This window comes from Hermetia illucens, chromosome 5, assembly GCF_905115235.1.
Source record: "Hermetia illucens chromosome 5, iHerIll2.2.curated.20191125, whole genome shotgun sequence".
NCBI classification, from domain to species: Eukaryota; Metazoa; Arthropoda; class Insecta; order Diptera; family Stratiomyidae; genus Hermetia; species Hermetia illucens.
The window spans coordinates 40,226,161-40,240,390 of NC_051853.1; the positions used below are offsets into that span (position 1 = coordinate 40,226,161).

Sequence of the window (14,230 nt, forward strand, 5' to 3'; positions counted from 1 at the left end):
TGTCGGATAACGAAGGATATCCCAACTATAGCATTGTCATTTGCAGACAAAAAGATTGCCAGAGGAGCAGGCAATTCGTCAGGGGTTTCCCTCATTCAACTCCGTCTTCCTTGTTGGAGAGATTTCTGGCTCCACTATTCCCCTTTTCTTTTCCAGGTCAAACCATATTTTGATTATTTGGCCTCATATTTGACCATAGCGAATTCGCGTTCATCTTTTCATCAGACAACCTCCTTGATCTTCACAAATGCCGTTTAAGATATAGTTATGCTTTCATGCCAACCAACCCTATCCAGCTGTGATGTGTTACTTTCACGTTTACTACTTTCTTCCAAAACTTGAACCCACACCCATTCGCCAACGGCAACTCTACTTCAACACAACAGACCGACCGATAGGCAAATTCGAAAGACGGCTTGAACTCGAAACACCTTAAGAAGTTCCATATCTCATTTCTTCTGCACATTTCTGGTTGTGATTGCATGTTGATGGCGATGCTGAATATGGTGATGTGGTGATAAGTGAACCGGATACCGAACTTTCTAAGATTTGCACAGCAAAGTTCTAAGGTCTTAATGTCGTAAAAGTTTACTTTGCAGTTGATGGAGATTTAACGCTTCTTTGATTTTGCGGTTTATAGTTTGGTCTGGGAAGTACGTGAGGCACAGTTAAAGTGCTCACTTCAAATAGGATTTTTATGTTGATTGTTGATAAGCTTCTGCGGAAAGTTAAGTTGCAAAGCTGACACTGTATGCAACCTCCTGCGATGTTTACGTCGTCACACGACTTAGTGAAATTTCGATTTATTTTACGTATTATGCGAGAAACGCAATATGCATGTTCTCTATATTAAATTGACAAGCGTTCTACTTCGTCAACGGATTAAAATGCAGTCAACCGTCTTCCACATTTACTAATACGTCCTATGCCTTTATGAAAACCATTAATTAACTGCAGTTTGCATTCCAGGCAGCACGAAACGTATTAAATTAATACTAAATCTAATATTGAAACCATCAGTGATAAGTTCGAATAAGGATGTTCCGCTATCCGACGTTCCCAAGGTATGACAAGAAGGCCTTATTTAGCTTTACACATAAAAATGTTCAAAAATCAACACTTCCTCGGTGTATCATTTGAAGTATGTTTTGTAGTGCCACGGATATGATATGAGCTGAAAATTATAAAATTGATCGCCGCGAACGAACACAATTACGATATGACAAAAAGAAACCATGTCTGTTTATCGCATCAAAATATTCAACGATTTGCAAACCGAAAGCTCAGAGCTCAGGTAACGCAACAGAGAAAATACTATTTTTTCACTGAAACCGCTCTATTGCTCTACTGCTTTCTGCCAGTACTCCGAATGGGGTTATCACTTCTAGATCCGGTCACGACATTAAGCCTTTTTCAGTCAATCTGGCCGTTACATCATTGTTTTATCTGGACACTCATATGATGCGCTAAGTTCTGATGGCTCAGCCTAACCTCGCCGAATTCTTAAGGTACTGATTGATTTTATGACTACAATCAGAACCCCGCTGTGACACGTAACAAATGCCAGGCTATACTAAATACATGGCTCAGTATTCCTACAGATGAATGCAAGACCTACCTCCATCTATACCGAACTAAGGAGTAAGACACACTACTTGAGATGCAGTTCCACGTTTGAGACCCGAATATCTATTGTCCGTTTAGACGTAACCACAACCCCCATGAAACTCCCACCAACCGCCAAGTGCTAATAAATAGACTGAAAGTACATACCCCAGGAATTCAGAAGGCTATACCGGTTCCCATGGTACCAAATAGCCTCTGGAGAGGTTTCGTGCCCGAAGCCACTTCAGATGAATCGCCGTGCTAACTCGGGTCTGATCACTCTAATTAAGACTGGGAACATTCGCCTACTACATCATGACCACCAAATCAAAGTGAGTACAGCGTCTCCTGGTGTCACCATGTGAAGGTTTTCCTCGGCCACTTACCGTTGATTCGGTCGGCTAGGTTGCTGGTCCCCTATCTCCTCGCCACCTCAGAGTACCTGCTAAAGGTGCAGTATAAGTAATATATAAGAAAAACACAATTTTAACTTACTATAAATTCGTCAATTACTATAAATTCAACTACTTTTCGAGAAAAAACAGGTTTAAAGTTGGGAAAGACATGACATTCGTTGTAAAGATTTTTGAGTCATGAAATTGCCGTCAGCCTTCTCCACCGCAAATTGCAAGAGATGAGATTGCACGTGCCAGAAATGCACCCAAAGATTTACTGACAGTTTTATCCACTGATTATGATCAACAGGTGTACTACCCTGCATCCTCGCAGGCTGTCAGTTCGTCATATTTGAAAGCAATGCGGAAGGTGGAACTGTTTGGAGTTACGAAAATCCAGCCTGCATACATGATTGACCAGACCACACAAGCAGAGGGGCCAATGTTGTTATTAGCATGTTACATGGCCTTTTACCGAACCGCCTCCAGTTAACAAATTAGCCATGTTTTGTGGCAATGCTGTAGGAGAGAACAAAAACAATGCAGTCATCCAGTACCTAGCGTGGCGTGTTCACATAAATCACAATGAAAGGATTTCCTTAAAGTTGGTATGTGAAAGAGGAAGTCTTGAAGGTATGGAAACTGTCACAATTTTAAAATCGACATTTTAGCCACGAGGGCCCCTTCTTCCGAACTGATCACATATACTAAGCGCAACTGATAAGTTCATAGCCTAAGGTGCTCAAAGGGTAGTATAGATCCCAGGGCGAAACATGGATTGGTCCTCCAGGTTAGAGATTGGGTCGGGCTGACAACCCTACACGGAAAACAACATGTTACGAAGTCACAAAAAGAGCCTCAGACTCGATTGACTACACAACGACGAACCCGTCAATGACAACGGAATAACGATTTGCGCATTTTCTCATGGAACGGTTTCCTGGATAAGAGTCACTACACCATATATTATAGTGGCCATCCAATAAACCATGTGCTTCTTAGTCAGCCAAAAAATGAAGCCTGCTTTTATCGGCTTTGAAAACATAAACGAAAGGGCCAAGCCTGTCCCAGGTATGATATCAAAATCATATTTGGGGATTTTAACAGCCAAGTAGGGAAGGAACCTGTATTCACGCGATACGTTGGCTCCCATCAAAATACAAATGATAACGGACTGCAGATTATTCAATTAGCAATGTCACACGAAATGTTTGTTGGAAGTACCTGATTTGCGGGGAAAGCACTCCACAAACATACGTGGGTCTCTCCAGACGGGACCACTTTCAACCACATTGACCACGTGTTGATCGAACGCCGCCACATCCCAGCCTTGATGAATGTCAGAACATATAGGGGCACACATACAGACTCGGATCACTATCTCGTTGGCATGGTGCACTTGACAATCAGGTGAGAGTGAATACTGAAGCCATCCACAGCACAACCCCCCCGCACTCCGCACCCCGCACCCCACCTATAAGTGGAAAAAGGGGATGATCGTTGAAATGCTAAAGGAGATGCCCCGTTTTAAGCGCGACCATTGGAGGGGTATCTGCATGCTTCCCTGACGTCACAAAAATCATAGCTAAAATAATCCTGGAACGCATCAAAGGACACCTCCAAAGCTTGATCGACAGAGAACAGACTGGTTTCTGCTCCGGATCGTTCTCCATTAACCACATCAACGCCCTACGGATCATTTTGGAGCAATGCAAATCTTCGGTGCACCTGCTCTTAGCAGTTTCGCCAAAATTTTGAACAGCGTGAATAGGCAGTGCATCAATCGTGTTTTACGTGGGGGGGGGGGGGCAATCTGGGGAAACTAATAGTTGTTATCAAAGCGACATATGATGGCGCATAATGTCATATGTTGTACCGCGATCAAATCTCAGATTTTGAAGTCTAAAGCGAAGTCCGCTAGGATTGCATCCTATTGCCGATATTATTTCTTCTTGTTATTGGTGACATTCTCCGTGCTGCCTCCGGAGGACATGGAGGAATTCAATGGACAACGACATCTTTCCTCAAATACCCCAACTACGCTGAGGACATCTGTTTGCTCCCTCACCGGGCCGTGGAGTTTGGGCAAATGGCTCTGGATTTGGTAACAGTAGAGTTGGACTGAAGACAAACACGAACAAAACCAAAGTTCTCAGTTTAACCGGTAATCGCACTCTCCCCCGAGGAGCGCATGATTAAACCGCGTGGCACCGATTATAACGCGGGCCTCAAGCTAACACCCTCATAGAGGATGACCTAGTATTTACACCATTCTCTTCAATCTCTTGCAAAATAAGGTTTTAATGGATGCAATTTTTGAAGATTTTTTTTACATCTCTGCAGTTTTAATATTTTGTATGGAAAAATTATTATCGTGGTAGTATCTCAGATTACAACAAATTAAGATACACTGCCCACCAGCATATCCGGAACCCACTTTGGTCGTAAAAAAATACAAACGGTTATCAAATTTTGTAGGATAAGTTTGAAGTGGTATAACTTTGACACTAACAGCCGAATTTCCATGAAACTCGGCATGCGTATGTGCGACACTGTCCTCTATGCCCGTGCTAAATTTATTACTAGGATGAAATTAAGGGGTGGTTTTCAGTCTTTCTAAAAGTTGGTAATATAGTATTAGTAACTTTATTGGAGCAGATATGTGAGTGGGACATATTTTGAGGTCTAGATTTCATATAAGTGAATACAAGAAACCTTCAAAAGGGCTGGAGAGAAGTTGATTTTTCATAAACGGGACTTTAATATTTCACGCGAATATCAATTATTCTCGCTAATTGTGACGTCAGCATCTTGGCGTAAGCTACAGTAAATTTGTGCGAAATTGATAAATTTGAATTGCCATAACTTCCACAGTAATAACCGGAATCCCACAAAACCGCAGTGGCAGTATTATACGCGATTCTATATTCTATGCTGTTGTAAAATTTGGTACTCCTGTGATGAACTTGTTTGCTCTGGATAGATGCGACCATGGAGTTGATCGCATCCCAGTCTTCCTAACATGCTAGTATTCTTTGCAGCAGATTCTCTGGTACGAGGACCTCTCCTAGAGTCTCCTCTAGGTTCTTCCTTTCCTCCACAAACCTTGAACAGTGGAAGAATACATGCTCTGGGTCCTCTGGGACTCCATCGCAGTTTGGACAATCGAGTGAGGTATCTAGTTTACACCTGAACAGGTACTGGCGATATCCTCCATGCCCCGTGAGAAACTGGAGAAGATTATAATTAATCTCACCATGCCGTCTCTCTAAACACTCCTTGATGAAAGGGATGAGCCTGTGTGTCCACCGACCCTTTCCCGAGCTTTCCCAACTCCCTTGCCATCTATTTAGAGATCTCTCCCTTTTCGTTTGTGATAACGGAGAGATAGACTTCGCATTATATATATTCGTCATCTTATCTGCCAAGATGTCAATGGGCATCATTCCAGAGATGACGAATGCTGCATCATCTGAGACAGTCCTGAATGCCGATCACACGCTTAGGGCTGTTCTTTTGTAGACTGAACTCAGTTTGTTAGCGTTAAATATAACCTGCAATGCCTTTCCCCAAACTGGAGCTGCATAGAGCAGGATCGAACTCACTACCCTAGCTATAAGCAACCTGGAAGCATGCCGTGGCCCCCCTACGTTCGGCATCATCCTTGCCAGAGCCACACTAGCAGTGGATGCTTTGTTATAAACATGCTGTGGCCTATTGCTAAGCTTCGTGTCTATCATCACTCCCAAGTATTTGATGGCAGGCTTAGAACTGATGATATGATTCCCAATTTGAATACGGGCAAAATTTCTTTAACGGCGCTTGGTGATGAGGACTGCTTCCGTTGTTTCCTCCGCAAGTGTCAGACCAGAACTCACTAGCCAACCCAGCATCCTCGAGGTGTTTTGCGACCACAACCAGCGCTATATCATCGTTGTAGCCCACCACCGTGGCTTTCTCCGAAAAGGGAAGATTAATAACATCGTTGTACACGATATTTCACAGCAGTGGGCCCAGTACGGAGCCTTGTGGGACACCCGCGGAGACAACGTACTCCTGAGGTCCGTCATCGGTGTCATACCAAACCAAACCTCCTTTCTTGTAAATAACTGTTGACAATAGCACCGAGATAAGCAGAAATACCAATCTTCGCCAGACATAACCGTATTAGGTTCCAATTGGCCGAATTGAATGCATTTCTCACATCCAGGGCCACTACCACGCAATATCTGCTAGTACTGCCCTTTCCGCGGATTGCATCTTCGCCAAGCCAGTAACCATTTTGATGGCATCAATGGTTGATCTGGCTTTACGGAACCCATTACTGTCGATCTAAGAAACCTCCCTGGCTCTCGACAACCGGGAGTAATCTATTATAGATTACTCACTCCAGTATGTTGCCCACAGTGTCCAAAAGACAAATAGGTCTGTAGGAGGTTTGCCAGCCTTAGGCAGTACCACCAACTTCTGTCGTTTCCATGATGGAGGAAATATCCCCTCGGACATGCACGCTTCGAACAACTCAGCGAACATGTCCGGTCTGGTATTCACGGCAAGCTTAAGGGCGTTATTCGGCACGCCGTCCAGACCCGGAGCTTTGTTATCTCCTATCCTAGCGCAGATCTCCAGTAGCTCGTCACTGGCGACGGGCAGTATTGATGTGTCGTTCAGAGGTCGTTGGAAACTGTCTATGCCCTCCTCTTGCTGAAGGAATAATCCCTGGATAATTTTTAACAAGAGTGAAGGCACGTGACCTGCGGAGATGATCGGCCTCTGAATCGCACCTTCACAATTCTATAGGCGCTCCCCCACGGATTTACGTCCGCTTCTGAACAGAGCTCCTTAAAGCATTCGCTCTTGCTCCGTTGCGGGCTTCCTTATAGGCGCGCTCTTTTTGCCCTTGGTCGATTCTGCCTACCGCACTCTCAGCCGCTCTTCTAGCTCGGTGACAGGTTGATCGAAGGCTGGCCAGTTCAGCATTCCACCAGTAATTTGGTCTTCTACTGGGAAATGAGCACCTCCTCGGCATGGACGCGTCACATGCTTTGGCGATGCATTGGGCCACATGAACAGCTCGTTCAGTAGAGGGGCCTGCTTTATTAGGTTGGTCTAACCACGCCTCCATGAAGGTCTGCTCATCCGAAGCTGTCTGTCTGTCTGCCTATCTATCTGTCTGTCTGTCTGTCTGTCACACGTACTTTTCTCAGAAACGGCTATACCGATTGACACGAAATTTGGTGAGATAGTGGAAACTGTGAACGCCCAGACATGCAGTGAGTGATATCCTTCTACGTTGAGATTTAGGGGGGGGGGCATACATGTAAAAGGGTATGTAAAATTTTTTTTCACCGAATATAGTCATGTGATATATATAGAAAAACCCCCTTAAAGCCTTATAGAAAATTGGAATTTTTCCGTTTACTCAAATTTAGAGTGTTATCACTATTATTTCCTCAATAGAAGTGCCTGGAAGATATTTTTTCTGGCTAACCTAGTCTTATCTTGATCATATCTCCATAAATTTCACGCCGAAGTCAATGCTAACTGAAATAAGCGTAAAAACAAAAAAATGGTTAAATTTTTCATAATAGTCCACAGCAGTGGTTAATTAAACCACCAATGTATCCTGTTCATAAAAGAGTGCAGCTACCAGGTGTTAAATTTCACCCCGACATACGTTATCAACCTTTTAACTCATAAGAAATCAAAGGAAGTTAGTCGAACCGAGATGCCATGAATTGAAAAATATGCCTGCATATGACCCTTCAGGTTAATCAGCACACATAATCTACACAACGTCCTGCGTTTTGCATCGACATGTAATATGTTAAGCAAAGAATGTCCTTGTGTTAATAACTCGTGCTTCAATTGGGGAAATATTACTTAACGAACTCCTTCACAAATCTGCCATCTTTCCAAGGGGGCTGAAATTTGCAAGTGGTTATAAGTATCTCTGATTATATGATTATATCTGTGGAAAGAATGAATAAATCTCATCTGCGGATATTAAATCTTTCTTTATTTGTAAAGATTATTTATTACGTTCATAAAGTGGTTTATACAATTAACAGAAAACAATGTACAAAATTGTTAAATGTAGAGTTCAGTCAATTATTGCCATTTTACTTAAATACAAATACGCCCTATATAAATGTCGCAAATGATTTTCTTCACTTCTACGGCTAAAATCTATCTTTCCTAGTTACAACGTTACATTATTATCTTTTTATTATCGTTAGTGGGTAGAAAAGTGTAGAAAACGCTCGAAATTCTAGAGTAGAAATGCATGCGATCTTAGTCTAAACTTATACCACACTTAAGCCCGACTAATTGATGTGTTACTGTTATCAGCTACTTGTTATTATTATGTAAGTATGTTACGTTAAAGTCTTATAATTTGTGCGTTCTGGGATCTTATTAATACGAGTATACGCGATACAATCGATTAGAGACGGGCATAACCGGTTATAATTTCACTTTCTGTATCTTTCCTTTACGTATCGAAATAAGAATACATTTTGGATAGTGGCAAAGTTAAAAATATATCATAATTTCAGTTGTTTAATTTAAAATAAATAAATCCATCAAAATAATCCACTATGCCCTTATCTAATGCAACTGCGAAATCTATCGCATACACTCTCGAAATAGATTCGATGTTCAATAGATAAGTTTCCGATAATACGTCGAAGGTTTGTGGCTGCTCTTCTTATTCTGTTGAATAACATAGAATCCTTTTGGTTTTCCGTTGCCAGGGAAGTAATTGTGAATGCTGTTTTTCTTCGATTTAACAGGAGCATAGTATGTTGGTGATTTACGCTTGAAGGATTTCGTATCAGCTGCACCGTATTTACTGTAAGATTTTTCCGCAGTGTCGTTTTCCCAAGGTTTCGACCAAGTCGGAGTGTTTTTCATGTCAATTAGCTCGGCAACATCAACATCGTTTTTGGGGGTATGCTTGCTTCGTCCTTCACCTGTGATTAGCTTCTTGATAATTGGTAGATTCCAGTGGTAGATGCGTCCAGGTTTACCGTTCAATTGAAATCCAAATGAGGAGACCTGTAAAAGAATTTTGTTTTTTTTTAGTTTGTAAATTACTGTTGAAGAAAAGTTGGTAGACTAGTTTTCCCATGAGAATTAGTAGAGACTAAATGCCCTAATAAATCACGGAGCTATCAACCCAGATGAAATCTGCATTAGTTCGACCACAGAGTCCTAATTTCAAAATGCTATATTATAATAGTAAAACTTTCTTTTCTTATCAGCTTTTATCCGGCAGAATACAAAAGAAATTAATTAATTAAAAAGAAAACATTTAAAGAAAAATGATAAATACCCCATGAATGGAATTTCGGAGCCGATAATATATCGATTAACACCGTCTGAATAAAGATGACTTACTAAAAGAGAGATAATATCGTAGAGAACAAAAAATTAATCTAAATTAGTTCTTCTGTTCTCTCTTGTGCCAAATACTTAAAACTGGTACAAATTAAGATTTGTTTCTCAGCGTTTGTTTGTAGTTTTTTGAATCTTTTTTGCCCGAAATAAAAGATCACTTTTCAGACCAGAAGGCAGAGATATTTTGATTTTATTTGCATACCGTCGTACTCGTACTTCACGGTCGATTTTGCCCGCTTTTTAAAGAAAAAGCTAAAGTTTATGAAAGTAAATACAAATAATGCCGACAAAGAGCTCAAGATGCTTTACTAGTTTACAAAGGTGAATATTTTGTACAGCGCTATCAAATACAATTTTTCATTGCCAGCTTGTAGTGACCATGGCTTCGCGACGGGAGCAGAATCTCATCTCTTTCTGAATTAATTTGCTCAAATAATGCATTTCATAATGTGCAATTACCCTAATGTTCGCCGCAGACTGCACATTATTGAATGCATTCGGGCGAATTAATTTTGACAGAGGGGAATGATTTGCCGCATCCCTAGGCGCACGATCATGTTGCTGCAACATGAACACAACAGAGTTCAAGGCGAACGTAGCGGCATGGGGAGCGATTCTTGGTTGAACAGCTAGACTGGCGGGTGAGATAGGGAAAAAGGTTTGGATTGGCACCGGAGACAGCCGTGAAGACGGGATGTAAGGATCGAGGAATTTTCGCTGGAGCATCTGGTGGTATCAAGCAGACCCTTTCCTGACGCTTGAAGCGATCTTTCCCACATCGACACAGCCAGGAGTGTAAAGGGATACATCGGAGCAAAGCAAGTTGCTGATTGTTTTAAAGGCGCCAATGGAGTTGTTATCCCAGCGAGCGTGCCACATAAACCTGAGATGATTTGTTCAACACCAATGCTGGTATTGTTCGCTATTTGACTTCTGCATTGCAGAGAATTGTGATTATTACAAATCCTGTGAACTCGTATGTACCAATTGCCGCAAAGTTCTAAAATTCAAAGGAAAGTACTATCACCGTCGTCTCTTCGGTGTTTTAACTTTGGATATTGTCCTTGCTCGAAAATTCATTTCCGATTCATGTAAAGTTGACGCAAATAACATTGATATTCCGGTGACCGGCAACCCGATCTTGAGGAGATCCCAGTGCGCATCCAAGAAGCTGGCACAGACGGCTAAGGCTGGAGCGAGAAGAGGGTTAAAGCGGTTTTGATATGTGCACGTTCCGCGGAACAGCGAGTGTTCTAAAAGATTTTGGTTAAGAGTTTGGTAATGCAAGAAGCGTGGTTCATTGCTAACCGTACCCAACGCGACGTATCAAAAACCAGCTCTAAAACAACTCCCAAAGTTTCTTTTTGAAAGGAAAATTCGGTTGAGTTTTTGTATCTCAGAGAAAATGAAATAGTAGACTATGTAATTATGAAATTCGAGTTTTAATGTTCTAAATATTTTTAATCCACAAACAGAATCAGCATCACCATAAATACATACCACGCCGAGCTCAGAGTGAATCAACGTTTAAGTCTTAATTTTTTTTATTCGATCTCATTTCTTTTCTTTTTTTTTGGTTTTACATACTTCCTCAGACTTCCTCCCTCTCTCTTCGTCCTTGACCCCGCAAAATCATTTTAGGGACTTCCTCTGAAATAATGGCCTGAGGATGTCAAGGACGGGAGGGAACCTCAGGGACCGCGCCTCAATAAATATCGGAGGCAGAAGAAACTATGATCCGTTGTGGATCTTCCCTCTCGATCGCGGCACACGGATCGGGAGATTTATGGCTCCACGCGAGGTCGAGCCGTTTTTTTTTTAATTTCCAGTTAAGCTCGCGTTCTGGTTTTTTTCGTTAGGCCGTCACGAATTCCTTCGTTGGTTGTCTATTTTGAAATCCGGTGCGGACCCACGCATCGGTATAGACACGTTAATTTTGTATTAATGACACGTGAGGGATCAAAACGCTCAAAGGACCCCCCACATTCCCGAGTCTGACTAGCACAGAGGGGTGCTAGATCGCGTCGACCGAGCACTTTGATGGAGCATCAGTCTTTATGGGTGGACCTTCGCGGTCAATTTCGCCACCTAGATGCTGAGGAAGAAAAATTTTTGAATTGGCCGCCAGGGCAGGACTTATTGTCCTACATATCGGTAGCACAGGTAGACACTCCGACGCATCAGTTGCGAGGGCACTATACCTGACATAACCTTTTCTACAAAACCCTCAGTGTCAGCGATCCAAAGATGGAAGGTACTGAAAAATCTCATGGTGAGCGATCTCCAGCATATTTTCTTGGAAGTGACAAATGGCTCGTCTCACTGTTCTGAGGGGTGGAACATCGAAAAAAACAACGTTGGAAAATTTTCCGAAGCTCTCTCAAGAGGGGTAAATCAGCAAAAAGACCCAGACGCGGGTAGAACAATTGCGTACCGTCCTCTGTGTATGTTGGACATAGCGGAGGAAGCCGCTTCAGAAGCTCTTGAAGCCAAAACTGACTGACACAATACGTGCTGCGAGACACTGCTGACTAACACAATATGGTTTTCGAGCGGGGCGATCCACAATTAATGCAATTGATGAAGTGGTCGAAGCGGTGAAACTGGTTGAGACACACAGCCGTCACTATCGGCGAGTGGTGCTCCTTGTGACCCTAGACGTAAGAAACATCCTCAATTCTGCGAGGTGGTGTTAAATGCTTGAGGTGCTGCAAAATCATTCCCACACTCCAGAATATTTAGCGACTATTTAAAGAATCGTGCCTGGTTGAACATAGTCAGTGCATGCTGGGAATGATGATGCGGTGAGTTAGCAGAAAGATGGCTGAACATGGATTCTCCGTAGCGCAAGAGAAAACCGAAGTCGGTGTCCTGACTAAGGATGGACTTCCCACAGTCCTTCCTATTCAGGTTGGTGAAACCATGGTCTTGTCAAAGTGGGCTGTCAAATACCTCGACTTCATATCATAGACACGAAGATGAGCTTGGTCTCTTGAGGTCCCTTTTTCAACAGTCCGTCCTCCTTTACGATTCCCAGGAGTGGACTGAATCCCTCAGTTAGGAGCTATACCGGAAACACCTAGCACAAGTACCAAAATGAGGGCGAGTTATGTCCGCCGATGGCACTGCCTCGAAGCCAGTAATAATGGGGTAGCAGGAGTTATTCCCATCGGTCTCCATGCTGCAGAACAGAGGTTTTATATTTCACGTAATACTTTGCGCCAATGACTTCACCTAAGAATATGGCATCGATTATTACACTAAATTCTGCCAATCGACAAGATCACATCTGGTACTGAAGATTAAGTTTCTAAAACTTAATTACTAATGATAGTAGATCAAAAGCGATACATTCAATGTAGAGTAATTTAATTGGATGAGTTTCTGTTAACCAGAAAACGTACTCATGAGATGTTTTAATATGATTAGAAAGATCCATTTTCCGATAATTTGATATATTAAGCGATAAGGACGTGGGTGAGTTACCTATTCGCTCATTATATTGTGAATGGAATGAAATTATTCAAAAGGTAAGAGAATAGGATATTGACATCTGCTATTAATGGCATCGAAAGTTTATGGATTATCGGAACCCCTAACTTTCTTTTGCATCAGTTACTTTAGTAATAGAAGTGAAAGTCCAAAGCCGAAAGCTAGAATTATTGCACTACACTAAATCGTACCTGAACTCCGCCCGCGACCGGTCCCAGGACAGACCGACCAAGAAAATTCATCCAATGTCGTTAAAAAGAAAATTACCATGTAGAGTCACAAGCCTCAGGAAACTGATAGGGCGTCCACCTCAGTCGACGCAGCAGAACGGGCCCCTGTCCTGTCGGGAATCGGGAAGGGGGTTTGACGCATGTACAGCGTCAGGACGTAAGTAAGTTAGTCCAAGCACAACAAATATTGACACCCTGACTGGAAAAACCAAGGAACTCACAAGATCCCTTTGGAAAAGTCGCATTCATATCTGCGCTCTGTAAAAAACCCGATGGTCTGGTGCCAGCTGCGGTATTGAACGCAGACGCGAGAAAAAAGGATATAATCTTCTCTATTTAGATAGCTCGCACACTCAATACGGTGTTGGCATTGCTATCTCAGAAGGTTTCTGTGATGCTATTAAATAAGGCAAACGATTAGATGATCCGCTGATGAAGCTCACCATCATATCAGGTGATCACACTATTCACTTCTTCAGCGCGTACGCAACACAGATAGATCGAGCTGATGCAAGGAGGATGCCTTCTGGCAACTTCTCGGTGAAAAGACCTACACCGTGTCCGCTGATGACTGTAACATCATTGCAAGCGACCTTAATTGTTATGTGGGTGAAAAAGCAGACGATAATAGGTGCCATGAGGGAAAGGGGTTCGGTGCGCGCAATAAGGGTGGCGAGCTTATAATCAATTTTGCGGACACCCATGACCTTGTACTTATGAATATATGGTTTATCAAACGATTGTCTCATCCTCCTGCATTTTATAGTGCAAACAGTAAAACGCAAATCAACTATATTCTCATAAGACGCCGAAATTTTACCACAGTCACTGATTGCAAAGCCGTTTCTCATGAGACCATCGCACCACAACATCGGCCGTTAATTGCCATCCTGCGAATTAAGCCACCGCACTGGCCCGCCGCGCATTGAATGGTGGCGATCTCGTGAGAAGAAATAAGAAATGATCTCATTCACGCGATTACCAACCATTACCAATGTGGAACCAAATGAAAGATACGATCCAGAAAGCAGTCTCTGCAACCGTCGGGGTCACCCGGAGATAATTGGCTTTGGAATGACGATGTTGAAATGGAGGTCCGTGAAAGAA

At 42.5% G+C, this 14,230-nt stretch overlaps 1 protein-coding gene across 1 annotated transcript in view; it reads right to left on the reverse strand.

The window, feature by feature from the left end:
* Positions 1-7,999: 7,999 nt before the first annotated feature.
* LOC119658256 overlaps positions 8,000-14,230 on the reverse strand; it is a 99,624-nt gene continuing 93,393 nt past the window's right edge. The window contains exon 4 of the mRNA XM_038065541.1: positions 8,000-9,059. Coding sequence (XP_037921469.1) covers positions 8,661-9,059 — 399 coding nt within the window. The 3' untranslated portion in view covers positions 8,000-8,660. The remainder of the gene's footprint in view (positions 9,060-14,230) is intronic.